Genomic DNA, 26170 nt, shown 5'->3' with positions numbered 1-26170 from the left:
GCTTGTTTTGCTGCCTGTAAATCTCTGTCAAGCCCACTGTCAAAGCTTCTGTCTTCTCCTTCTTAGGTCCTGGCCATCCCTGCAGTTGGGGCCAGCTTCGCTAGCCCAAGTGTCCGTGCTGTGTTCATGCCTCCCAGGCCGTGCCTTTTGCGTGCAGCTGCAGTGAGAGCACTGAAGGGTAGGGCTGCAAAAAGTCTGCCGCGGGGGGCTCCACCAGTGCGGTGCTTGGGCAGCCCTGGGACTCTGAGAGGCTGTAATGACAGTCTCCTTCCTCGTCAAGTGTTTACAGAAACCATCTGCCTAGCACTATCTTTGCATGAATCTATGGTGCAAATGCTAAAGATGTGCAGAGATTATCTCCCAGTGAGTCAAAGATTACTCTTTAATGTACACTGGATTTGCATTTTGCCCTGATCTGGCCACAAATATCTCAAGTAGTGGGTCATCTTTAACCTTTCTTGAGAGATTATTCCCCATGACTCACTATTGTGAAGCATTTCCTCATACTCAGCTACCCTGCCCCTGTCTTTGACCAGCCTTTGTATATCTGCTCTGTACAGATCCAGACTCCTTAATTTCACACTGACTTTGCTCCTCCTCACCTTAAAGAGGTAGATTTGTAGGGAGAGCTCAGGGGAGGTTGCCAAGCATTCTGCAGCCTGTCCACATTAGTTCTGGTCACAGTCTGTTTCAGGTGATGGGGGCCAGACAGCCTTCCCCACCTCACCACTGCAGCTGCATCCAGCCCCCTGCTTTCAGCTGTACTTGTTGCTTGGTCACGAACCACCACGTTGTTATCCTTCTGGTAACACCTCCTAGAGCTGAAAGGCATACTCGAGGGGCTGTTGCTCCAGCAGCCCACAGACAGGGAGAGATGCTTCTCTTGGGCTTGGTGATATGTTTTGTCTACTAAAAAAATGAATCTCTTCTCCCTCTGTCTCTCCTTTTAAAAATCTCATATTGCATACTTGTACTGGCAGCCATCCTCCTCAAATTGGAAATCTTATTTCATTATGTCCTACCCATGTTCTAATCTCCTCAAGACCCTTTTGAATTATTTCACCAATCCTGTCGGTGTCCCTAATTTGACTTTAGGATGTAATATCTTTTGCTGATGTGTTGTTTAATTCCTTTCTGTAGATTATTAATGTAGACATTACCTCATAAACAGTTATGGGCATTTGATTAGATACCTTCCACCAACTTGCTGTTTTATTGTTTGCCATAAGTCTTTGCCCGTTATTCTGTTGGACATTTTCAGACTGTCAGTGTTCTTTTCCAAGACAATTCAAATTCTTGTGAAAAATATTTCTTCTTTGTCTCAAGTGAGTAGCCAATATTTGTATATTCCCAGGTATGTTTCATTAGAAAGAGTAACTGTTTCTATACCTTATGTATATTCTTGGTGCAATTTTTTTGTCTTTATCAAAAAAAATGGATCTGTCCTTCTTGCCTTAGAAGAACAGAAAGGATGAACAGCAGTGGTGCTGTCCCCCTAATATCCCATGCCTGTCTTGCCAGTGAGCTCTGTTCCCAAGAGGCTTTACGGTGTGCTCCCTTTGCTACCAAGTCCCATTCAGAAATACACCTTTTTGCTGCCTAATAACCTAAAAACCCCTAGTGTTACCCTCCATATTAATAACATGGTTTTAAACTCAACTAATGTGGGTGAGTTTTACTGTATTACATCCCCTACATCCCCAGGCCAGTACTTCTGTTGCTTCCAGTGTTGGTTTTTGGGTTGTTTTTTTTTTTTTTTTTTTGTGAAACGAAAGGGATCGGTTTGTTCTGCTGCTGAGGCCTGAAAAGAGTGTTTGGCATGTGCATTATATATTGCATATTGTTGGTGATTACCTTGGATCAAAGATAAACTTGCTGGCAGCCATTATCACCTCCTTGCAGAGCAGTAAAAGTTTGGTAGGACACTGTAACCTGCTATTTCAAATTCAGCAAAGTAGCTCTCAAAAGGAGGCAGATAAATCTGCGGTGTGCTGCGAGCCGTCCAGGATGAGCTGACATAATTATTTGTCCATACAATCTTGGTCATATAGAGATATTTTCCAGGAACTCAGAAACCTGGCATGTCTGGGCTGTGAATAACGTGGGAGGAGAAATGCTGTGTCCAGCACAGCCAGCCTATAGGCACTTTTTGGATAGGTGTCAGAAGGAGCATAGTGTGGTGTGTTGCCTTAAATCAATGGTAATCTCACTGCCGCAGAAATCTCAACATGCACCAAACGTTGTTGCCACTGCCCCAGAGGGAACAGCTGGGAATAGGAAAGGGAACTTTGTTCCCAAATGTGTAACCCTTTTTACCTCTGTGTTTTTATGTTTTCTGCTCTGTCATGGTGCTTGGTGTTGTGAACCTTGCTTTGTGCCCTTGGAAAAATAACTTTAAAATGGCAAATGTTCAGGGAGAGCCTGAGGATGTGCTGGATGAGACACACACCTAACTTGAGCTGCTTTTGGTTCGTATTTAGTTTAAGCAGTTTCTGGGCCCCCTCTTTAAAGGACTGGGGGAGACCTATATTAGGGAGGGGTGAGTTGTCCCTGGGAAGCACCTGTGTCTTTCCACTGTTAGCATGGGGACTCAGAGTAGTTACAGGAAGCACAGGGGGACTTGTAGATAGCTCTTCATGAGATGGACTGAATCCCATCTTACATGGTGCATTTTCAATACGTAACACAGAACTAGAGGTACACCCAGGCCTTTTTGAAACAAGCCAGCTCCAAATCCAAAAGAAATATGATCACATCAAAATCACATTTTACTCAAGTCTAGTAATCCTTTGGAAAGCAGGGAGTAGATGGCAGGCTGTGCAGGAGCAGTGGTGTCCTAAACCTGAGTTAGTGTCTCTGGATGGCAGGGTTGGATGGAGATTTGCATGGCCGGACCGCACGTGATGTCGGAAGACATTTGGGGCACAGTCCTTACTGCCTTGTCAGCAGGAGACAGGCTAAGCCGCCTTCCTCCCAGCCCCCAAGCTTCCTTGCAAAGGAACCTGTGTAGGTGAGCAGGCAGGGACCTGTAGGGTCCTCCTGTAGGACCCCTCTACAGAGAAGATCTGGGGACAAGGGCTGCAGAACACAGCATCCTGCATGGCAGGGACCCAGCTGGCACACGTGTCCAGGTCTAGGACAGCAGAGCTTCCCTGGCCCATATTTAGACTAAGAAGCCATGAAAATGAACTCAGGATGAACAACAACAACAACAAAATGTTTGAAACTTAAGTGGAGGCCAAATGAGATTTCAAATTCATTCAGTTAAGGGAAGCCACCTACTCCTTAGTTAGTTTCAGAAAATATTTCCAATTCTCCCTGAGTTCTGTCCCAGAACTGCAGCCAGTCAGATAACAGCATGTGAGCCATCACAGAGATGTTATTAGCTCAGACAGAGAAAAATATACTTTCAGTTATTACACGCTAATAAAGCACAAACTAAACAAATTTAGGCAACAGAAGCAATTATATCATTAAACATTTAACTGCAAGATTGATTTTTAAATTGCTAATAATTCAAGGCATGCACACAAAGTGGAAGGGGGAGGAAGGTAATTTTAACAATTGAATCTAATCAGTGCCTCAGTTCAAATGCATAGCTATAAATGTCAAAATACGTAAGATCTGATGCAAGAAGAGAAGTGGAACCAGAATGGATGAGCATTCCTCACTCGACCAGATTCTTCTAATTGGGAGGAAGTTAAACACATGGAGTGGGGGAACTTTGTGAGCTGGGTTAGCTCCAGAGCTCCCTTTAGATACCAGTCTACGTTCCTGAACAGCCTTGCAGAATCGGCAGGAAGCAGTGAACCCAGGCACAAACTGCAGGATCAGCCTCGTGCTTGCATGAACCCTTCCACGTTCTGCTGCTGTCGCCTGCGAAGGTGAACAAGCTGGATCCTTACCGAATCAAGAGAGGGCTGCTGTGAGGGAATGAATTTTCCCTCCTCATCTGAAAAAAACTGTTTTATTTTGCTTTTTGAATTGCATGGGAAGGAAGGGAGAGACTGTCCTGGGCTGCAGCAGAAGGTGGGTTTGATGAAGATCAGTGCTGTTGGGGTAAAGCAGGGTGGGACTTCTCTCAGCTGCAGGGTTGCATTTGTTTTCATAGTTTATGGCAGGGCTACTCCCTCTGAAAAAGTATAAATCTTAATCAAATAAAACTGATGTGCTGCCATATTTACCCAATCTCTCTGGTTGTCCTACATCATGTTTTAACATATAAGTTACATGACAGAGTTATCCAGGGGTTGCCAGCTGACACAGAAACAAACCCTCATGTTAAATTGCCTGCAGATGTCCTCTTCTAACTCCTGTAAGGAACTTCTACCAGTTCTCTCCTCTCTCCACTTTTTTTTTCTCCTCTGTGTGTGTGTGTGTGTGTGTGTGTTAAATAAAAGCAGCAGAAGAGGAGGAAAACAATCTCAGTTGAATCTCTGTGCTAGTGCCTCTGTTTGCAGGACAGGAAGCCTTAAGAAGACAATGCAATTTATAGGCAAACACAACAAAAAACCCCGTATGGATTTCCATGAACTTTAGTGGACCAAATGGGTCATGGTTATTTTTAAGACTGGAGCTGACTGAATCATGCCAAGTCTGATGCTGCCAAGGTGGGCTTTTCAGAAGATTCAGACCTGAGGAGGTGAGATGATCTTTCTGTTCTGTTGGCTGTAATTTATTTGATACTAGAACTTATAGCTTAGGGGTTTGACTAGACATCCCTTTTGTTTTTATATTGATCTAAAGAAATCAGAGTTTTATCTGATGGACTTAAACTCTTGTTCTTTTGGCAGAAACCTCGAAGTAAGATTGTGACATTCTTGAAAACATTCACTGTTTTCATTTATATAATTAGGAATTTTTGTTTTGTTTTTGTTTTCATTGTACGAATTTACTGAAGTTTGTGAACTTTTTGCCTGGCTGTCTCCTGTGGTTGGGGAATCACAGAATGTTGTTTCTTTTTCCTGGCTGGAGGAGTATGGGCTATTTATGCGTAGTTTTAAAATATGCTTTCTGTGAGTACTTACACCACGCTTCGCAATGTGATATTTCTGGATGATCAGTCTAGCCAAAAGCAATTGCAAAAGGTTAGTGGAGAGCAGAGCTCCCATTTAGACACCTACATGAAATATCGGCCCTTCAAAAGCTGTGAGTGCCAAACAACTCCCACTTGGAACAATGGAAGCTGGTGAGTGCCGACAGCTTCTGAAAACCTGGCCTCACACAGCTTCAAAAGAGATTGATTAGCAAGTCCAGCAAACTGGGTTTTTTTCTGTACTTGCTTAGCTCTGCATGGAGAATATTATCTGCACTTGAAGTGTGCTCAGCGGTTGCAGGTGATGCACAAAGAGGAAGGTTCCTTCTGGGAAGGTGGAGTTCCAGGTGGGTCAGTGGGTGGGCAAACAGGCAGCTAGGTGGGCAGGCAGCTTTATGCCAGGTTTCCTTCAGGAGAGCTTTGGCCAGGAGTGTTGAACTTCCCTAGGCAGGTAGAAGGAAAGCCCTGGGGAGCTACCTCTGTAACTCCGCCGAGTGGATCTTTTTTAGTAAGATAACAAAAGTAGTTTTCCCATTTGTCTTAAACTGCTTCGGAAGTGACATAAACAAAACCAGAAAAGGCCACTCTGACATTACTGAAATAGGGATGTCCAGATGGGAAATTATAGTATTATAACTCTTGTATTCAAACTTCATGTCCTGTGTAACTTCCATGTGTGGGCAAAGGAGATAAATTTGCTCTCTGGAGCTACACATGCGCTTCTTTCTTTTGGTTAAGCCTGAAACACTTTACTTTTGCCTCCTGTGATGGTGGAGTGAGGTCCACAGGAAAAGTAGGATTAGAAATTAATGTTCTGGGAGCTTTGTTTTTAAACTAAATTATCTTTGTGGCTTTCTGAAATGTTTGGGGGTTTTTTTTGGTGTTTTGGTGTTTGTTTGTTTTTTTTTAAATTCTATCTATCACAAATAACCAGCCATTTTTACAGTAAAGCAGACCTTTCAAATATGAGAACAATAGGACTTTGCTAAAATGAGGAAAGATTGATTCTGAAAATGAAAGAATGAGTTTTGGTTATTGTTGCATTTTAAACTTGATAAACAGGTTGGGGACCAGTATGCTTGCAAATGACCTAAGTCTTCCTTTTCAGTGGTAATCTGTATTCTTTTGAAAAGCTAATAAAAGTGGTGTATGAAAGAAATTCCTGGGGCACTGCAGAACTCACCCTCCTAGGGAGAGAGCCAGATGTGCTGGGTAATAACCTAGCAAGCATTCAAAGTCAGGGCAGTAACCACTTGGTATCACCTAAGCCAGACATTCTGTATTGGTGCAATGCAATATTGCATACTGGTCACATTCGCAGCAGAGAGCTGGAAGACATGTGCAGTCTTATTAAAGGAAGGGGAAAATAAAAAATAAAAAAAAGGAGGGGACAGGGAGAAGGAGAGAGAGACAATGTGTCTGTCCTGAGAAGCAGCAAAGTAGCAGACACACTCCTCCACATGTGTATTAGTCTGTCAGCCTGGATTCTGTTATCCAGATGTTGGAGTGGATCCTATGGCAGGGACCATGAAGGAAAAGGCTTTTAAAAGAAATCATATTTCAGTGGTGAAATTAACGTTACCAGATTTTTCAAATGCAATTGCTAGTGTAATTTTTCAGAATTCTTTAGCAAAATAACAAATTCTAGATTTAATGATTTTTACAGGCTTATTTGGCAGTGCCTCTTCCAAACACAAGCATACATGTGTGAAACTGGTCAATTGCTTTTAGAACCAAGATGCCTTAGAGTAAACAGCCCATTAAAATTGTTCGAAACCTGTCCCACTGAAATGAAAAATGTTTGTGGATGGGGTCTCAAAGTCTGATGGGCCTTTCTCAAGGCTTCACCCCTCAGCATCAAGCCCTTTGAGAGCTTTGGCCATCACATCAGAATGGTGCTTATGCATAATAAAAGCATATGCTTGCAGTGGCAATCAGAATACATCAGCATCAAATAAGTTTTTTTTTTTTTAAATTCCAAATTTACTTTGCCAGATGCAGCAAAAAAATAAACTACTTATGGCATTTATGGTGTATTTGTAACTTGAAACTGATGGCTTCGTGTTACTGGGCATAATGTACATGGCATATAAACAAACACTGCACAAAAAGACAAGTCCCAGCTTTGTCTCTCTTGACACTTTGCCTGTGTGACTGGGGTCCCACAACGAATGCCATGTGTATTTCTGCTGAGCTCGTGTTTACATTTAGCTCGGCTCAGCTGTATGCTGATCTTGCCCACGTGTGGCAGCATCAGGGCATCTGATGGGAAACTGGGGTGCGGTGATAGGAGACAATGTGCATGCCTGACCAGCCATGGTTATCACAAGGGGAAAGGGAGAGCATCTGTGAATAAACATTTATTTGAATGTGTTAAACAATGCAGTTGTTGTTCCTGCCTGTAAAATTTTCATGAGGCCTCAGGAGTGCAACATTTACATAAAAAGATGGTGAGATGCAAATGTTACTAAACCTCATATTCATGACTGATAAGGAGCCACTGCTTTCAGCTATTGCAGAAAGCAGAATGTGGGTACATGAAAACTTGAAGAGCGGATTTGTGATTATGTTGCAAACAGAAACAAGGCAATTTTATATCAATATTAGTACAATGCACTTTGGAAGCAGTCTGGATGTTTTCTTACATAATTACGGCTTCAGTAAAATCGTAAGTTTATAGAGACAGCTGGTGTATCTTTTCCCACGTTGGAATAGTACCAGCTGAGTAGGTCTTGTGAGAAATGTTTAGTTTGTAGTTTTGGTAAAAGTCAGACTCGCAGATGTAGATTTCTTTGTGGCATTTCACCATTGGAGATGATCTTGACTCTGCTGTGAATCTCAAAAGTTAGTGGACCTCTGCAGTTCATTCTTGCATCAGTCCTACAAAGTACATGGGGAAGTACAGCACCACCTAACTGGGGTGAAAAAAAATGTTTTCCTCTCTGATACAGACAGGGTGTAGCTCTCAGTGCCTGGCAGAGATAACCAAAGTAGCCAGGGGCGGTCCAGCTTTGGTGCTGCCCACAGCAGAGGCACACTGGCACGATGCTGACAGCTCACTAGCTCACCCCGCTTGGCAGCCACACCGTTAGGATTCACCAGTGCTTGTTGTGCTGGGAGAAGGGAGGAAGGGGTCCATGGCTGCCGGCCCCTGCCCTACGGGGTCTCGAGGAGCTGAGTGTTAACCCAGACACCCATAACCTTGCAGCCTGCCCCGGTGCTGAGCTACACTTCAGGCAGGGCTGGGCTGAGAGCTTTCCAGGCGAAGCAGCCCGGCATCGCACCCTGCAGTTTGTCAGAGTGAGAGCCTTGGAGCCGGCAGGGTGTGATTCATCCATCCCAGCAAGGTCTCTGAGGCAATCTGACATTATTCGGACTGATATCATTAATTAATGAGGGCTGAATGTTATTCTTAGACACTGGATTGAGTATTGGGTAGAGAAGCCTGTGAAAGGGCTCTTTGATTTTGGAAAATTCCTATGGCGCTGTCAAATTTGCTAACAAAATTAAATCATCTGCCAACTTTCCAAGTTAAGGAGCACATCCCTTCTGGAGGCCTGACTGAGTCTCCTCAGTGCCTTCTTGGGATCAAGGGATTATTTGATTAATGCCAAATGAAAATGATAGATAGCCTCCAAAAAGCAGTCATATTACGTCTATCAGGCGGGCTTTGGAGAAAGCATTTTTGTTTGCTTCAGCACAGATTTGATCCTCCCCCACCTTTGTTTGGCTGTGTTTGGTTTAACACGCTGAAGGTGGAAGGGAGCCAAAACCAAGAGGTTTTGTGCAGCCTGGGGGCTGGTCACCAGGTTGTGCCTGGGCTCTGCCCCTCTGCCGGGGTGGCCCACAGCCTCCCACAGCGGGAGCAAGGACCTGTTCATGCTGCTGTGGCTAATCAGACAAACCCCAAATTTAATGAGGTTTGGGTCTGGTCTTGAAAATGTCAGGGGGTGCTCCAAAGCAAATGAAGAGAGCAGCTCCCCTTGCTCCTGATGCTCATGTTCTGGGGGCTGGAGCTGCTCTTCACTCCTCCTGACACTTTCCTCCCCAGAGCCACCTCTTGCCCTAGTGTCAGCTAGCCGCCCACTTCATGGACCTTGCAGGTGTCCAGAATTAGCAAAGCCTTTGCGGGCCTCTGGCGGCAGATATATAAATATAATGCTGTCATTTAAAACCCCAGCCCCGGCAGGGCTGGGAGCGCAGGAAGCACGGCGCACATGTGGGTCAGCCGGTGATCACACATGGATCCCATTGCAGCTCTAATAATGCTGGGGTGGGGGGAGAGGGGTGAGGGGGGGCCGCCAGCAGGTCAGCCCCCCGGCATAGTCTGTCTCCAGGCTGCTTTTGGTCTTTGTGTAAACAGAGAGGTGCCCAACCCTGGCTGGTTCCTCAGTTTGCTCTTGCTGCCATGTTTTTGAGCAAGGAGGTGGCACGCGTGGCCAGCTGGTCTGCCCGTGTGGCGGGAGCTCATTTAGTCATTGCTGCATGGAGCCCAACGCTTTGTGGCAGGGTTAATGAACATGTTATGTGAGGTAGGCATATTTGGGATGATACCCACATAGTGACAGTGATCGTGTCACCAAGTGTTCATCTGCACTGTGGGTCAGGTTCATCTTTCAGCTGTAGCGTGTTGTCCTCAGGGCAGCTGCTGCAATACGTGTGCATGTGTGCGCACACACGCACAGCTGGGAGCAGACCGGCAGCCCATTTAGCCGAATAAAGCACATGAATGCTCACCATTTGGGACAAAAAAAATAAAATCTGTTATAGATTGTGCTAATTATAAAGAGGTTTGACGTGGTACCATACGTTCAGCAGCAGAAAGGCTTGAGTTATTTGAATCCCCTGTTTGGTTTGGTGTGGCTTGTGTCCATGAACCAGGCTGTAATCTGTAATTCTGGCTGCTGGAGTAAGGATTTTTTTTAGGGATGTGTGAGTGACTTGCTTTAGATATCTGCTCTAGAGGCGCCCTTAAAGCATTTTGCTTCCATTGCCAGGATCAACAGACGAGGTGCTGGAACAAACTGATAAATTAAATAGCAACAAGTTACCCAGACCTGATGGTATTAATCCAGGAGTTGTGAAAGGCCTGAGGAATGAAGTGCCTGAGCTGCTCACAACAGAAATGTAGGGACTCAAGGGAAGTGGAGAATTTAGGAGCGACAGTCTTTGTACTTACTTTTAAAAAAACAAACATGAGAGTGGTGCTGGGAAGCACCTCCAAGCCTTACTGCAGGGCAAAAATAACACCTAACTAGCTGCAATAATAAACAATGGTGAAGTTATAAACACACCTCCTACATCAATGATATGAAAGGGACGAAGTGGGATGTATTTTCCAAAGGAAAATTGGAAGTCTTTGTTGTGTCACAATTTTTAGAACGCACAAAAAAGCAGATTTGGAAGAACAGGTTAGTTTTTAAAAAAAATCTCAAGGACCTTTCTTGTCAAGGGAAAAAGTGACATTAAGTCATCCATTAAAAATGCGTATGGAAGAGAAAAAAAGAAAATAATACTAAACATTCAGTTTTCAGCCTGGTACCCAAGATCAGCAGCAGGGTGTCTCAAACTGCATCCTAAATCCGATGTTGTTTAATACATGTAGTAACGTCCAGGAACACATGAAGTGAGGCCCCAGTCAGACTGGAGATATGCATGTTCATATATTTTTTAGGTTATTCAAGACAAACTGAAGGAAATAAGGAATGTTTCACCAAGCCAAGTAGAAAGCACTGTGCTATGACAAATCAATACGAAAGTGCATATGAAAAAGTAATGTAGGTAGGAAAAGAATACGTGCCATTGAATAACTATCACTGTGATTAAATAGAGTGAATACTGCTTTTGAGACACACTGCATTACTCTTTTTTTTCCATGCTGAACACTGGTCTGGTACTCTTTGCTTATCAGTTTCTAATTTATGGCGAAATATGAACCTGCATCCTATGACAACTGTTCTTCTTTGATAACTTTCTTAAAGTTATTCTGAAGAAATTCCTGAGCTTCTGGTACACTTGCATTCTGTCCAGACCCACCAGTGATACATGTGGTGCAGTGGCTGACAAATGGCAGTGATGGTAATTAATACCATAATCAGCTGTTGTAGCTGCTATGATGGGCCTCTGTGCTTGTGACTGAGCACGGTGGCTGGGGTGGATTCAGGATTAATGTGTGTCCTGGTACTGCTTCTCCACAGAATCATTCTTAGTGCTGCTGCCGTTAGTTTTGGTATGGAGTTTGGTATCAGTGTGTTTTTGTGACATATTTTTAGCTGGCTTACATTTACTGTCTCTTGCAGTATAAAAATGTTTTTTAATTTGTAGTAAGAGAAGTGAGACAAGTTCAGTGATTTCGGAAACAGAGAAATGGAATATGAAAAAGAAATACAGGAAAGTTGATGCTCAGTGACATATTAGAAACCCACTCTATAACTCTCCCCTAGCCAAGGAAATCTCTTATGTTCTGAGACTGTAACAAAAACCACCCCTGACCCTATCATCAGGTGGGGTCCTTGGAAAAATGCTTTTAGTGATCCTCAAGACTATCTGCAGCCCCACAGGATGCTGTATTATTCTGTGCAGTTTCTACTCAGGCATCATGTCTACTTGCATGAGGACTGGGCACCGGGAAGGGACTGTGGGCCCTGATGACTGGTGACCCCTTTTGCCCAGAAGAACCGTGCAGAGCAGGAGGAAGCCAGGTGAACATCCTTCCCGCTACATCAGTGCCTTCAGGCATGGCCTTGAACATTTACTTGCAAGATGAGAGCATAGTTTGGTCTCCATCCCTCTAGGAAGCCTTCTTTCCAGAGGAGACTGCCAAGGTTAATATGGGTGTAACCTGAGGTGTGGTCAAGGTCTTGTTTTTTGGGACCTGGATTAAAACCATAACTAAATAACCACCTTTCTGCTGGTGACAACTTCTGGTTGTTTCTGAGCTGGGCTGGATTTAAAATGGTCGTGTGGACGACCCAATTCCTATTTACAGTTTCCTCAGCTCCGCAGTGCTCCCAGATATATCTTTACTCGGGGAACTACTTAAAGCAGTTGCCACATAATTCTTTCAGAGTTTCCATTAGTATCAGTTTGTGCAGAGGGTGCCAAGTCCAGTTCTCACTTATGTCAGTGGGAACCGAGTGCTCTTTGAGTTCCCTCAGATCAGCAGACTGGCGCTGGCTGCCCAGTACCGTGCATTTTGTAGGAAGTGTTTTCTGCTTTACCATCTCCCACTTTCTGTCTTCCTGGTTTCCTGTAGGTACCCTCCTCCGACTTACATGCCATGTCTTCATTACTTTGTGTCACTAGGGTCAAGGTTCATCTCACCTAACTTAACTTGTCCAAAAGCTAAACCTATCTTCAGAGCTAATGGAAATAGAGGCATAACCCAAGGGTATTTAATCCCATTTTAAAATAGATTTCAAAGGAGCCTAGGAAACTTTAGCCTAGATGTTGAACTTTTGAGCAGCTAAGGTAAGGTAAAGATAATCTCACTAATGGATTTGCATACATTGCTGATTCTTAAGTCTGTAGTGAAAGGTGCATTCACAGACTTGAAGAGCTTCCTTAAACTTTTAAAATAAGGTATGACATGCCAGCTTTATACAAATGGATCAGATGGGAAAAAAGTTCTACCAAATATCTTTCAAACTGCTATCTTGGATTTACAAATTACTAAATTTTTTTATGGCTCCTGTGGCAGTAGGAGGGCAAAAGTTGTTCATGGCCTCATGGGGCTGTGACTTTTTAAAATTTCGTAACTCACTTTTGCATGCTATTTTTCCTTTAACCACACTTGTAGGATTACGCATAATTTTAAAAGTACATTTAATCCTGTCTTTTTAGAAGTTTGGTGAAATATTTTGCTTTAATGCTTTGTGTCTGCTTGGCTCTTCCTAAAAATTAAATACATGCTAATCTTTATTCTTCCCCTGCCCCAGAATGAAGTTCTTTTAAAACAGGCTCAAATGTCCAACCCTGTTACCCAAGTTGATGGTATCATTCCCAGCTAGCATCCCTGTGCCTCTTGCAGATTTCAGCTTTTGCTGACAAGGAGGCACAGCATTCCCAACTATTTGCACCATATGGTGAATAACTGCAGCTTTTATCGTGAAGGAATCCCTGAGTGCTCTTCAAACAATTTTTATAGGAGTCACTTCACTCATCACTGAAGTCGAGCCAGTGCTAGGATAAGACATGGCAACCATTCAGTGGTAACTGGAGTCTGCAGCACTTCTGGAAAAAACTGGGACCATTTTGCAAAATGTCAATATTTTTGATGACGTTGGTCATGGGAGGCCAGGTCCTCAGTATGAATAAATTAATTTTTTTGCTTCGCTAGCGTCTGTAGAGTTGCCGTGATTTCTACCCATGGTGAAACTGACCCTGCTTAAGTGCTTTTCACTCTCTGGAGCATTGGTTATATAAAAGCCACTTCTGTGTGATTTCCCACTTTGTAAATCTTGAAGCAGCTGTCAGAGGAAGTGTCTAATGTTGTCTGGGAGGGACACCACCACTGCCTCTCCCTGGTCCTTTCCCTGCTGCTCGCTGATCTCCCCAAGCCCTTTGCAGAGCAATAAACTGCAGTGGGTGCATACTCTGCACCCTGCTCACTTGAGGGTGATGGGAAGAAAAACAGCCTTATCCTTGGCTTATCCTCGTAGCCAGCACCAGGTGGAAGTAATGACCCAGGTGGCTTCTGTATGTTGATCTGTAGGCAGATCTGGCAGCTCCACCAGTTGCCAGTTCGATCCCAAGCATGGTATGAGGTCTCCCTCTGGTTCAGTCTCCTGCTGTGCAGCGAGGAGATAGCATCTCACCAGCAACAAAGGAGGCAGCAGTGTTTTCCCACTTCATGCATCTGTTATGAGGATAAATTAACCAAGTAACACGGGCAAAAAGCTGCAGAGTGGATGCATAATTTAAAAACAAACAAACACCAGGCAGAATTCCTGAGGTTAACAATGCAAGTCCATCTCAGATGCCTAAAGCTAGAAATCACAGCTTTCTGCCATCACTTAAGACAAGCAAAATTAGAGATTTTCCCTGGGAAGGTTTTTGAAAGGAAACTATCTTCTCATGCAGTCAAAAGCCCCTCTTAAAACCTGTGTGGTGTTTGCTTGAGTCAGAGCCATAGGATCTGGCCTGGCATGCATTGCCCTTGCAAATGCAGCACTCTTCACCAGAGGGAAACATCACATTGAAGAAATTAAACAGGAGCTCCAAAATAATGTGGTTTTTCTTTAAGATGTGCAAATTCTCATGATCTTGTAAGTACATGCCTTAACCAGAGGGTCTCCAAGACAGGTTTAATGTGAACCCTGGGATCTGGTAATGCAGGACTTCCCACGACATCAGCTGGGCTTTTCTGAAAAACATGATAAAAATGAGGGCCATGACATTATGGGTGGAGTTGTGTGGAAGAGAGCATGTGTCTGACAGCATTTTTTCCAGGAAACTGGACAGTGAGCTTGTGGTTTCAGATGCTTTACTAGATACTGCTGGTGATCTTGATGAGCAAACCAGGCTGCCTCTCCGCTGAGTGGGGTTCAGATAGTGCCCAGCCACACTGTTGCATGCTTTCATGTGGTTTAGATATAGAACATTTACGTGGTTTTGAATGAGATAGACTTTAATGAGAAGACAGTTTTGGAAGTGCTGGCTGTAATAGCAGCACTGTTAATATTACAGTTTTTGGCATGGCAGACACAGAAAAGTCTTTGTAGAGCTAGATATCTGACAGGCTTGAGAGAAGGTAGCATCTCATCTATCTGTCTTGCTCTGCATGTGGCTATAACTTGAAACCATTATTTCTTCTGTGACAGGCAAACGATTTTAGCTAAAAATTGACTTGGATGGGGGAGAGAAGGATTGGGTTCACACGTGTAGGCATAACCTATGGCACATCATCTTCCTTCCTATTCTAGAGAAAAGTTTTGAGATAGCTTCTTGAAATGTTTCACTAACAGGAACACGAGAAAGGTTTTTGTAAGGAGAGGTTCTTGAAGGGAAGGAATCTGTAATTACATAACTTTCATTTATGCCAACATCCATTTTTAATGCTTTTCATTTTCAGCTATCAAATCAGCCATCCATTTTCAAATAATCTGTTGGCTGCATTACACTGAAGCTTTAAATTTTTCTGTATCCAATCTGTATATTTACATTTGAAAAAAAACCCCTCTATAAGAAATATCTTTACATTAGGGTTGGGTTGGTGGTTTGTTTGGTTTTTTTTTTAAGAAGCAAAAATGATAAGTCATTTAGAAGGGGCTGAGTATATGGATATTGTTATTTTTAAGCTATATATCACTGAACACATTGTCAGTAAAGCAATACAAAACGTTACACTTCTCCGATTTGAGGAGATCTGCTCTCTGAATGGAATGACATTGAAGTAATGTAGAAGAATTACCTTGGAAACCTATCAAGAAAATAAAAAAAGATGTAAAATAGCTTCACAATACTCAATTTAAGTATAGTGACACTTCACAGGAAAAGACAGTCACATGCCATCTACTGTAATACTTCCAAGTCTGCTTTCTTGCACACTAGGCTAATCTTCATACTTTTGGGATGCAACAACAAAGACCAGAACGGAGGCACCCCAGAGAGGCTGCCAAGCCTCTGCCTGCCGTAGGTATGGGTGGAGCAGTGGAGCTGGTGAGGTGTGACCCACGTAAGCATCGCCTCTGTGAACCTGTAGGGGAGCTCAGCACCAGTGCAGCATGAGGCCCGTTGTGTGGCCACAGCCCAGGGGAACCGTCCCAAGGCTGGGTCCAGCTAAACACTTCCAACTCCAGAGGCTTCCCTCTTGGGTACAAAAAGCTGGTGTGAAGAACTGGAGCTGGGCATGTAACAGTCCCATTGCAGGAGAGCAGGCAAGCAGCGATATGTGGGGGCAGCTGCCCTGTTCAGGAGCAGAGGACCTTGCACCCAGGCTGGTCTAAAGCAAAAGTGCTTCTTCTCAGAGAAGCTGCCTAACTTTAAAGAGCTTCTCCAAAAATTTTATCCTGGCAGGCCTGGATTTCTCCTTCTTCTTTAACATGAGGGAATTTAAACACATGTCTTACCCTCCCCAGGACATTGTTCAAACTGCAGGGTCACAGGAAAGCTTAGGATGTGGTGGAGAGCAGGGCAGGGGAAACACTCTCTCTTCCAGGGAGATTGATCCACCCTCTCATGGAGGATTTATGGAGCTGGAAGGCTGGGTTTAACCATTCTCGGTGCACCTTATGGCAATGATCAGCATCAATGGGTACTGAGTCTCAGAGATGCAATTTTGCAGCCAGGTCTACACTGGCAGAGACACAGCCAGTCCAAGTTCAGGACTTCACAGTAAAGTTTTCATCGGTCGGAAATGAGGGAAAAGTTCACCTTTCATGGTATAAATTTTTCTTCAGAGTTGTGTGAAGCATTTTTTCTACCTGAAACTGGACCTTAAATCAACATACAGGCACAGAAATAACTTCATTTTCTGAGTGCAGGTTGGTACGTGGGTTGGTGGCCCTTGTAAATTTTTAAAAATCTGGGTAGCCTAAAGTTAACACCTTAGAAGATGACTGCAGAGGGACTCCACTGTCTTCAGAGGGAGCCAGTCTGACTGGCCTAAAGCTTTCAGATAGCTAGCGTAAGCAGAAATTTATCCCCTGCTTAAACTCAGATTTAGCCTGGTAGGCCAAAAATTTCAAAACTGCCAGATTACTTTCAGCACTGAGGTTGTTTTTAAATCTTCCCCACTCACACACACACACACACACATATATGCATTTTGGCTGCTATTTATCGCTTTAAATTGTTCCCTATCAAATACAAGAAGTGTTATGAGTAGCTAGGATGAAGTGCAGTCTCTAAGGAAGACAGTGACAAAACTCCCCTGGCTTCAATGGAGACAGGCTTTAACCCTCACCATCTTTTTTTTTTTTTTTTTTTTTAGCTGTATGTATATACTTCTGTTTGTTATGAACTGTATCACTTTTTGCCATTTTATTTTGGCAGACTTTAATGCTAGATAATAGTGTGTATTTTTTTAAAAATCAAATTTCTAGCTTTGTAAAAGGAAATTATTTACTCACTTTCAAGCATTATTAATCTGTTGAAAAAAATGGCTTTATTAAGGTGTTAAAAACAGGAGACAGAGCCATCCAGAGGGAGATGACAAGAGCAGGGCTTTTCATAAGGCAAAATGTGTGAATATTTTTTAACAAACTATTCAAGTTTTAAGTACTGTCTTTTTTTCTTCTGTAGTTGTCCATGAGCACAGAATTATTTTCCACACATTTGTATGCCCTTTGAAGTAATTCACACATTGCATCAATGCATTCAGACTGTGGCTTGCTCAAAAGCTGTGAATTCAGTGTTGATTTATAAACCTATAGTCAAACTTGATGACCAGTCCGCTCCCTGTATTTCCTGCAGTACATTTTCTGAACAGATAATCAAAACTGTCTAAGCTACAGGGCCAGAAACAAATCTGGCAGTGCTCAGTTGTCTTTCACTGAAGTCATCCTTCAGTACAGAACTTCTGCAAGTAAAGACGCAGTGGAAAGACACTTCCATCCTTAGCTTCCAAAGCACTTCAAGATGTGCTACATGGAAAACTAAAAATATGTAAATTTTTTTACACCTGTAGGATATATGGATTAGTAACAGTTATTTTCAAAGGCTGATGTAGCACAGAGCCTGGTAATTCCTATTCTGTATTGATTTACAATTACAGTAACTAATTTGCTGCATTTTAAGGGAGTTTGTAGAAAATCCTGCTAGACCTTTACGAGCGGTGGTTACTGAATCTCAAAGATAAATGATTAAAAATGAGCTTGCGGAGTGTCAAAAAATGCCAAAGAGAACATTTTTAAAAGTATGCAAATATTTGCATCAATGTCTGCATTAATCTAAGTATTTTGACACATAATGAAAAAAACATTAGCATGAGGAATGCATTATACAAAACCACAATAATCACTGAGATTCTATAGCATCTTGATGACCTTCCAAAATCTAGCCAATATAAACTTTGTTAAGCTAGTAGGAGTAATGATGTAATTAGTCTTGTAAACAGCTTGAGAGGTTTGGATGAAAAACATCAACCTTGGCACTTGAGGTTTTTTTACAGAACCACCAAAAAAATGTATATACAGCAAAGTCACATATCTCTGCTTTTTTAGTAGGCTTCATTTCACCTAGCTTCAGACGTCTGTAGTCTCTGCATTTAAGCTATTTATTTGAAGCGTCCTTTACATGACTGCTTCTCTCCAGCACAAGGGAACCAGCCATTTTTAAAGAGCAAAAATAATTTCAGCTGAAAATTAACTAGAAAGACAAATATTCACGCAGAATACAGTCCTCCTGACTCCCTCAAAAGATGCTTTTGTGGAAGTGGTGTCTCACTGATGAGGTGACATCTGCAGAAGGTGGGGAGGCCTTGGGGGCAGAGGGCAGGCTGTCGCCACGCAGGTTGTCCCCGGGCAGGTGTCCCCCAGGAGAAGCGGAGCTGTCCAGCAGCGCCGGCGCATCGCGCCTGCTGTCCCTGGGGTACAGCCACTGCTCTGGCCGGCTGGGGGGACACGACATCCACATGGGGAGAAGGACCCACCTTTCCCTTCCGCCAGCGAGGGAGCACTGCCCCTGCATGCTCCGCAGCTGCAGCCAGTACCGCTTTTGAAGCCTCCTTGTTTGCAGGGGCTAAGAAAGTACCGAATGTGTCTGACATCATCCACAAATGTTAAACACAAGTGTAGCTGGGTCGACGGAAGTTCTCCTTTGAAACATGCTTTTGAAACACTGTGGTCTTCAAAGCTGGCTTACATACCCCGCGCTGATACACAGACTTTTGTTTTGCATAAGTGTTTGTTTTAATGAGGTAGTGCAATGCAGCTCATCAAAATCAAAAACATATGATGCACCCTAGGCAAGAGAAAGGCAATAACTATACAGATTTTTGAAGAGGGCTAGTCATACCACAGGCTACCATTATAACAGAAAAAACAACAAGAATTTTAATATAGCTGTCTGGCCAAATATATTAATTTAAATTGAATGGCTTTTTCTGATATTATAGCTGTGAGGCACAATGTTCTACTGGCAAGCATCTTCAAAACCTTTTTTAGAAGATTTGCTTCAAATTATTTCTGTGCACCAGATCTTGATGGTATGTACATTTGGGAGTCTAACCAAAGGAAAATAGCTTTTGATTAAATCAATGACCTTTCCTGGAGGTTGAATGAAATGGAGATTGTAATATAAAAAACTCCATCCTCCAAACAGTGTTTTCTTCAAAATATTTACTCTAAGCTTTGCTCCATTAACTTTGCCCTAACTTTTTTTCACAAATGTTCATATCCTTGTGCCAGCACAGAAATATACTTTCCCATTAGCAAATCCTTTTAAATAAATTTTAGTCATTTCCATGATTGCTTCCCCAAATGGCTTGCTAACCACTGGTTTCCATTCTTTGCCAGAGATGACTGTTGGGTGCTGTTTACTCATGGTAACTTGGTCTTTATTAAGCTCACGCTTTGTTGTGCTTCTTCAAAACCCAGTTTTACTTGTTGCCCTCAGCTAATTGCGTCTTTTGTCACTTGGAAAACTGGAGCCATTTTCCTGCTGATGTGAAGAAGAATGAGGGTGATCTTTCCTTAAAAATTATTTTCTGTATTGATTTCATTCAATAAAAAAATGGTGTCATCTTATTCTGGCAAATATCTTCATACTTTGTTATTCCATGAAGCTGAGAACGACATTTAACATCCTCCCCAGCAGCTGATGTTAATGAAAGTTGCCCCCACAAGGAGACTGACAGATTGTGTGATATTAGGCTGCCTATTATTAGATTAGGCTTGCTACAAACCCATCACAGTTTTCACCAAAAGGCACAGGCACCATAACTACTGTGCAGAGCTGGTGGAGGAAAATGATCACTTTCCTGCTCACCTGGGTGGCCTCTTTCACTTGAGTGTGGGGCAACCTACAGGCAGCCCTGACACAGCTTGAAGTGGTCTCTTTGGTTTTCTTCTAGTGCTGTCTGGGGTGGACACATTCTCTGCAACCCAAATTGAAGATTTCTTCTGCTGTAGAAGACAATGACCCCTTTAGGGAAAGATTTTTTTATTATTATTTTTGGCCTCTGCATGTCTGATGCATCATAAAAGACCTGATCAGGATTTGACAGTCTGGCTTTATGCTGATAATGCAAAGATTATTTCAGAACAGAAAACAAGTCTTTGCTATATACTTTTCAGAAACACAGTCTAATGTTTTTCACTCCCAGAACAACCCTGTGTCTCTCAACATGCTTTCCATAATTTGGGAGCCATAAGAGTGATTAAAAGCAATTCTGATAAAATCACTTAAGGAAACAACTTTCTAGAATTTCTCCCATCCCTTTTTCATCACGTGTTACATTGTGCTGTAGTTCTAAAAAGTTGGTGGGCAATTCCGAGCCCCTCAGAGGAGACAACAAAATTCTTCAGTATGTAAGGTGATGGCATTTTGCTTTCTCTTAGTAGGCAAGATCTCCTCTACCCACAAAGGGTATGAAAAATGCTAATGGACATACTAACTAATTATTTCCATTATAATATCTCTGATGCTCTGAAACACTACCCTGGAATAGTGGCCAAGTACCCTTCTCCCACCCTTAGCCTGTGGTACCTTTTCTGAAGTCCCCCTGCAGTTAATACAAGTGCACCATCAGGGTAGACCCAAGGGGCAGCAGCATCCTTCAGTGAGCCGCAGGGAGATAATTTTGTCCAGACAGTTTAGTAGTTCTGCCTTGGTTTCCAGGCTGCATCAGTTGTCTCCGCAGGAAGGTCTGGATGGAAATCCTGCTTGCAGAGCGCCACTCATGACAGCAGCACGCAACCAAGGTGTGAAGGGAGCGTAGGCATAGCACTGCTGGGCTGAGCCCGTGCTACTGCCTCAGGCATAGTTTCACACTGCTTAAAACAGTGCAGATTCACACTGTTTTGGGTTTTGGTTTCTTTCTCCAGTTACTTCCTTTGCCTTGAGATGCCTCCTTGGAGGCAGGTTACCATCCATATTTGTTTTTCCTGTGTCCAGATGAAAATTCAAGATACATCAATTAAACCCATGGGATTGAACATGGATTTATGGTCAGTCCCCACAATGACATAAACTCCCACTCTAGATTAGAGGACTGAATCTAGAACTCAACAGCAATGCTCAGGACTGGTTCTTTCAGCTGCTGTCACACATGGGCAGCACAGGGCCCTGATCAGTTACATACAGTCACACTAGCTAGAAGCCTTTCAAATGGGAACTTCTCAAGAAGTAGTGCTATGTTTCAGCATGATCAGCATTGTTTCTTTAGCACAGCCAAATAACTGTTTCTTAAAGCGGTAACTTCATTTCATTATGATGCCAAAATAACCTACTGCATATAAAATGACTTTTCATATCCAGAAAATTTTTGGTACATTTGTCCACTTACCTGAATGCTTCTCTGAGTTTCTGACTCTGCCGTCATTCATCTGCTATGGCTAGAGCTTGGCAAAGCCACTGTTCTTCTGACTTACATGCATTTGATTACCTGATTTGCTGTTCTGTAAGTGTTGGAGGATGTCCAAGCCTGTGTCAGATTTGAACATTTTCCAGCAAAATGTTCTCATTTATAAACCTAGCTTTTATGAAGCAGAGATGTATTTTTATTTTATCAAGGTCCCCAGCTGTAGCTCTCCCAAGACCGGACCTAGAGAGGTGCTGGTGCCTCAGGACACACCCTGATATCAGATATGCCAGTCTCAGCATAGCTAGGGACTCAGCCTGTAGCATGACAGCCCTTTTATCTCTGGTCAGAGGTGAGAGGTGATAAGAAACAGCTGATTGATGGGTGTGATCAGGTATCTCCCACAAATCATCTTGTGGTAGCATGGTGTGTCTCTGTTCTGCTGTTCTTTTAATGCTATGTGCAGGGATGATGTTTGTGATTTTGGATAAGAGATCACTTTCATTCTAGTTCTGCTCTCTTAGGTTTTCTCCCTAGTTTTCTAGAAACTTCCCTAATAATAATTGACATTCTATTAGCTCCCCGTGTGAGGTTGGTTTTATTTTTATTTCCACCGGTTTCTGCATTTACCAGTGGCAACCTATATTTCTACCTGCATTTGCCTACTGACCGTGAATTCAGGAAATTGCCTAAGTGCATGCTTAGCTTTGAGGGTAAACTTAAATTTCACCATTTTTAATGGGATTTAAGCATGTGCCTAAAAGTGAAACCTGAAATAAAATGGCCTTCCTGAATAAGGATGTTCTCCTGAATCAGACCCTGCATGCATTGCCTTAGAATAGATCCTGACCGTACCTCGAGTATGTTAGACATGCCAGATGCTTTCAGAAGTGGTTAATCTGATGAAAGAATTCATCTCAGAGTCATAAAGAAACCACAAGTTTCCTTCACTTTCAGTCTGCTGCTTTGATATCGTTGGTCTGCTGCTTGTGCTGCAAGAGCATTTGTGTGGAAAGTTTCATAGTCTCATGGTTGTGTAGGTAAGAGATCTACCCAGTTGCTCACATATAAGAAGCTGGTGTGACTTTTATTTCTTAACTCTATGCAGATAACCCCATTTGTGAGTACAGATTGGGCTTGTGCCCTTTGTGCACTTTGCAAAGTGAAAGTTATCACATGAAGACCAAAACATCCAAGACTCAAGAAACAGGAACAAGGTGCTAAAACACAAATACTGCAAAACAGAGAGAGGGCAAGAAGTGCAAAGGACAGGTACCTTCCCATGATTATTCTTCCTTGGACAGGCAACATGCTGAAAACTTTGAAAAGGGAAGAAATATAAGAAACAGTGTCAATATACAGCACAGCACCATATAAATGTAGTATGGGAGAAAAGCACCACTATTTCTGCTTGGGCACACTTGTAAATGGGACACAGCTCTGAATACATAGAAAAATTTTGTTTTAGAAATGTTGTACAATATTTTGACATTTCCTAATTTTCATATCATTTTAATATTATTTTTATTAAATAAGTATTTAAATAAAAATAATAATTAAAAATTATCTTTTAATAATTCGATGCAACTCATGGGATTAAACTCAAATTTGCAAATATTTCAGATGGCTCAGAATTTTATTTTATAAGATAGATATTACTCACTTCAAAATGTCAGAATATCCTTATTATGCTATGTTTGCAGTTCTCCTCAAAAACCATTCTCCCATTGAAGTCCTATTCCCTAATGATCTGCTTTACTTAGCATAATTTATCCAGTGCGTAAGGATGTTTTTCACCCTACTGTATCCTTTGCATTTCCTGAGTACATTGTAAATATTTGGGGAAGGGGGTTCTTTCCATGTCTTGCCCAGGGAATCACCACGTAATGAATGAGATTGAAGGCTAAAATAGCATGGTGAATAGAGGATGAATTGATGTATATAATTTCCATATGATAGTTTAATGCATGAGATTTCTTTTAATCTGTAGGTGTTCCAGCTTGAAAATGTCACTGTAACTTCAAATAAAAAAAAAAGCAAACCAAACCTGTAGGAGGAAAACCCCACGATAAGAAAATTAGCCCAAGGGAGAAAATCCTTCAAATGAAACTTTGCCCATAGCAGCTGAATATTTTGTTAAGAGCTGAACACACTAAAATCATCATTGTAATTGAAGAGTCAACTGTTTTGACTTCTTTTGTACAGTTTTTAAAATTAAGAACATAAATTATCATGTATGAATCTGGCTATTCATAGTGCACAAAGTTGTTTGGGATAGGAAGCTTGCAAAAGCAATCCATTTGTTTTCCAACCTTACTTGAAATAACATGTACCATTTTATTTGTTATCGACTTCAATTTTGTTTCAAAGGACAATTGCTAGAATGACAGCTTAGTAACATCGGACTTGCCGTAACTTTTGCATTTTTTATTTTCCTATTAGAAACCTAAGCCAGAAATATACCCCGCTTCTTGGCAGTTGATTAGAAGCATTTACTATATTTTTTGACACTGAAATTATATGGTTCTGTGTCAAATAATACATCCCAAATTCTTTCCTCATGCAGAGAGCTGTGTGGCTGGCAATAGCTAGATGGACTTGTTTGGATCATACTTATGATATTGGCAGATACACAGCTTTGGTTCTGCATATGCTTGGCTTGAACAAAACCTACACAAACATAACTTGAGAGAAATGCATTCTTTTATAACATTATTTTTGTGTGTTATTTGTACTACAATGGCAAACAAAGCTTCTCCATCCCCCAGATCTGGAGCTGCTGATGTGCAGGACCCAAGAGGAGTCTATGATTGAAGGTTCTGATCCAGGAAAGCATTTGACCAAATGTTATATTGTAGTTCAGTTGCTTGTAATTCCTTCTGTTCCACTTTGCAAAGGACAAATAAAGAGCAAGCGAGAGGCTGAGCTGGGGAGTGAGTGACTGAATGATGAAGCTGCTGTCTTGGCAGGTGGCAGGTCCTGCTGGCAAGGGATGGAGGTGATCTAAGTGCTGTGCCTGGTGACGTGCTGGACTACGATGGAGAAAGGGGAGGGGGGCTTTCCCTCCTTGAAAACACTGAGAATAGTGCTCTTTTCTTCCTTTGCTTTCATGACAAGTGCCTTGAAAACAAAGTGTTGAAACCACTTAAAATATCTGTTCAAGGGAATGTCCAGTGTTTTCATAGCCTGCTCTTATTTTTGTTCAAGCCAGAACTACTCAGCAAGTTTGTCCTGAACTAGCAAATGGATTCAGCTGTCCCCAGAACACATTCTTTGGCAAATAACTGTATTGCCCATAAACAAATACAGTTTCACCAAACTGTGATGGAAATGATGCATATGGTAAGAGGTCTTTGCAAGAATGGAAATGTAGCTTGGCCTTGGAGGGGAACAAGCACTGTGCTTGAGTGCTGGGGTGTTAAACAGCCTGGCTGTCTTAAATATCTGTGACTAGTTAGGGAGGTAGGTTTATATGCTGAGCAAGTCCTCATGGAGTACTGGCACTAATAGTAGTGTCAGAAGCTCAGAGTAGGAAGATCATTCCACCAATACAGGACTGTTTTTTCAAATTACATTTTTTCTATATTCTTGTTAGGAACATTAGCAATATCATGTTTAAAAAAAGTCTGTTGAAGACTGTTTTCCACATCAGACCCACATCAGGAAGGTCCAGGTTTTCTGAAAACTGCCTGCATTTTTTTTTTTTTTTCATCTGCTGTTTAGGTCTCCTAAAACTGTGAGTATTTGATTACTCTGTTAAGTCTCACAGTTACTACCCTACATTGGACATAGAAAACAGTGGCTTCAAGCATTTGTGCATATGGTGTGTGAAGACATGAACAGAGGATCAGTCATAGCTAGAATGAAACTTCTGAAAAAAAAAGGAAAAACTAAAAAAAATGGTCACAAGCCTGCAAAACCACATCCATAAATTAGTTTCTTACATTTCATGTAGTCTTCACTAAAGTCAATGACAGCGTAGTGTTCAATTGTGTAAAGATAGGCCCATATAAAAGTCTTTGCAGGACTGAAGTTCACATCTGTGGTGTTACTTTCAACACCAAAATGACATCATTAAAAAGAAATCCAACAGTTACAGTTGCTAAGTGACAACAACACAGGTACCAGTAGTGTCCTTTGTTGAACCTAAGGACTGAAAAGCTATAAAATACTAACATATTTCGCATTGCACTGGGCTGCAGCTGCCTGGCACATGGGTACCTGCATGGAGCCAGACTGGCTACAGCACCCTGACTCTTGCACAGCATCCGTGGGTGACAGGAGGGAACAGCGTCGTCCTTGGCAGTGGGGAGGAAGGATTAGGGGGCGAAGATGCAAAGGAAACCAAACTGCCTTAATGCCACAGCTCCTTTTTGAAAAATGCGGTAGCACTTTAGAGAGAAATGTTTTAACAAAGAACTTCTGTAGGTAAGTCACAGTACATTGTGGGAAACACTGGGCTAATGCTAGAGTAAGATCAAGTTATTCCAAGTCAGATCCAGCCCAACAGAAGAAGGGATAGTTTAAACGTTTATCTTCCACTTGATACAGTCTTTTGAGAAGATTGAGATGAAGAAGACAACACCCCATGCAGCTGAGTGCTGTGAACTAGAAAATTTTAGCAACTTCCTGGGACAGGCCCAAAACAAGATCTTTTTAGAATAAGTGCCCTG

At 42.3% G+C, this 26170-nt stretch overlaps 1 protein-coding gene across 7 annotated transcripts in view; it reads left to right on the top strand.

Moving 5' to 3' along the window:
- ERG (ETS transcription factor ERG) overlaps positions 1-26170 on the top strand; it is a 168495-nt gene that overhangs the window by 67938 nt on the left and 74387 nt on the right. The window contains exon 1 of one of the 7 annotated variants that reach the window (XM_080376635.1): positions 11625-11736. The exons of 5 other annotated variants lie outside the window; for them this stretch is intronic. In XM_080376635.1, coding sequence (XP_080232761.1) covers positions 11683-11736 — 54 coding nt within the window. In that variant the 5' untranslated portion in view covers positions 11625-11682. Of the gene's footprint in view, positions 1-11624; positions 11737-26170 lie in introns of those variants that run through there. One more of the 7 variants, XM_080376642.1, reaches the window with a different exon arrangement.

This window comes from Falco punctatus (assembly GCF_963210335.1).
Source record: "Falco punctatus genome assembly, chromosome: 2".
NCBI classification, from domain to species: Eukaryota; Metazoa; Chordata; class Aves; order Falconiformes; family Falconidae; genus Falco; species Falco punctatus.
This window is presented reverse-complemented; position numbering and strand designations above follow the sequence as displayed.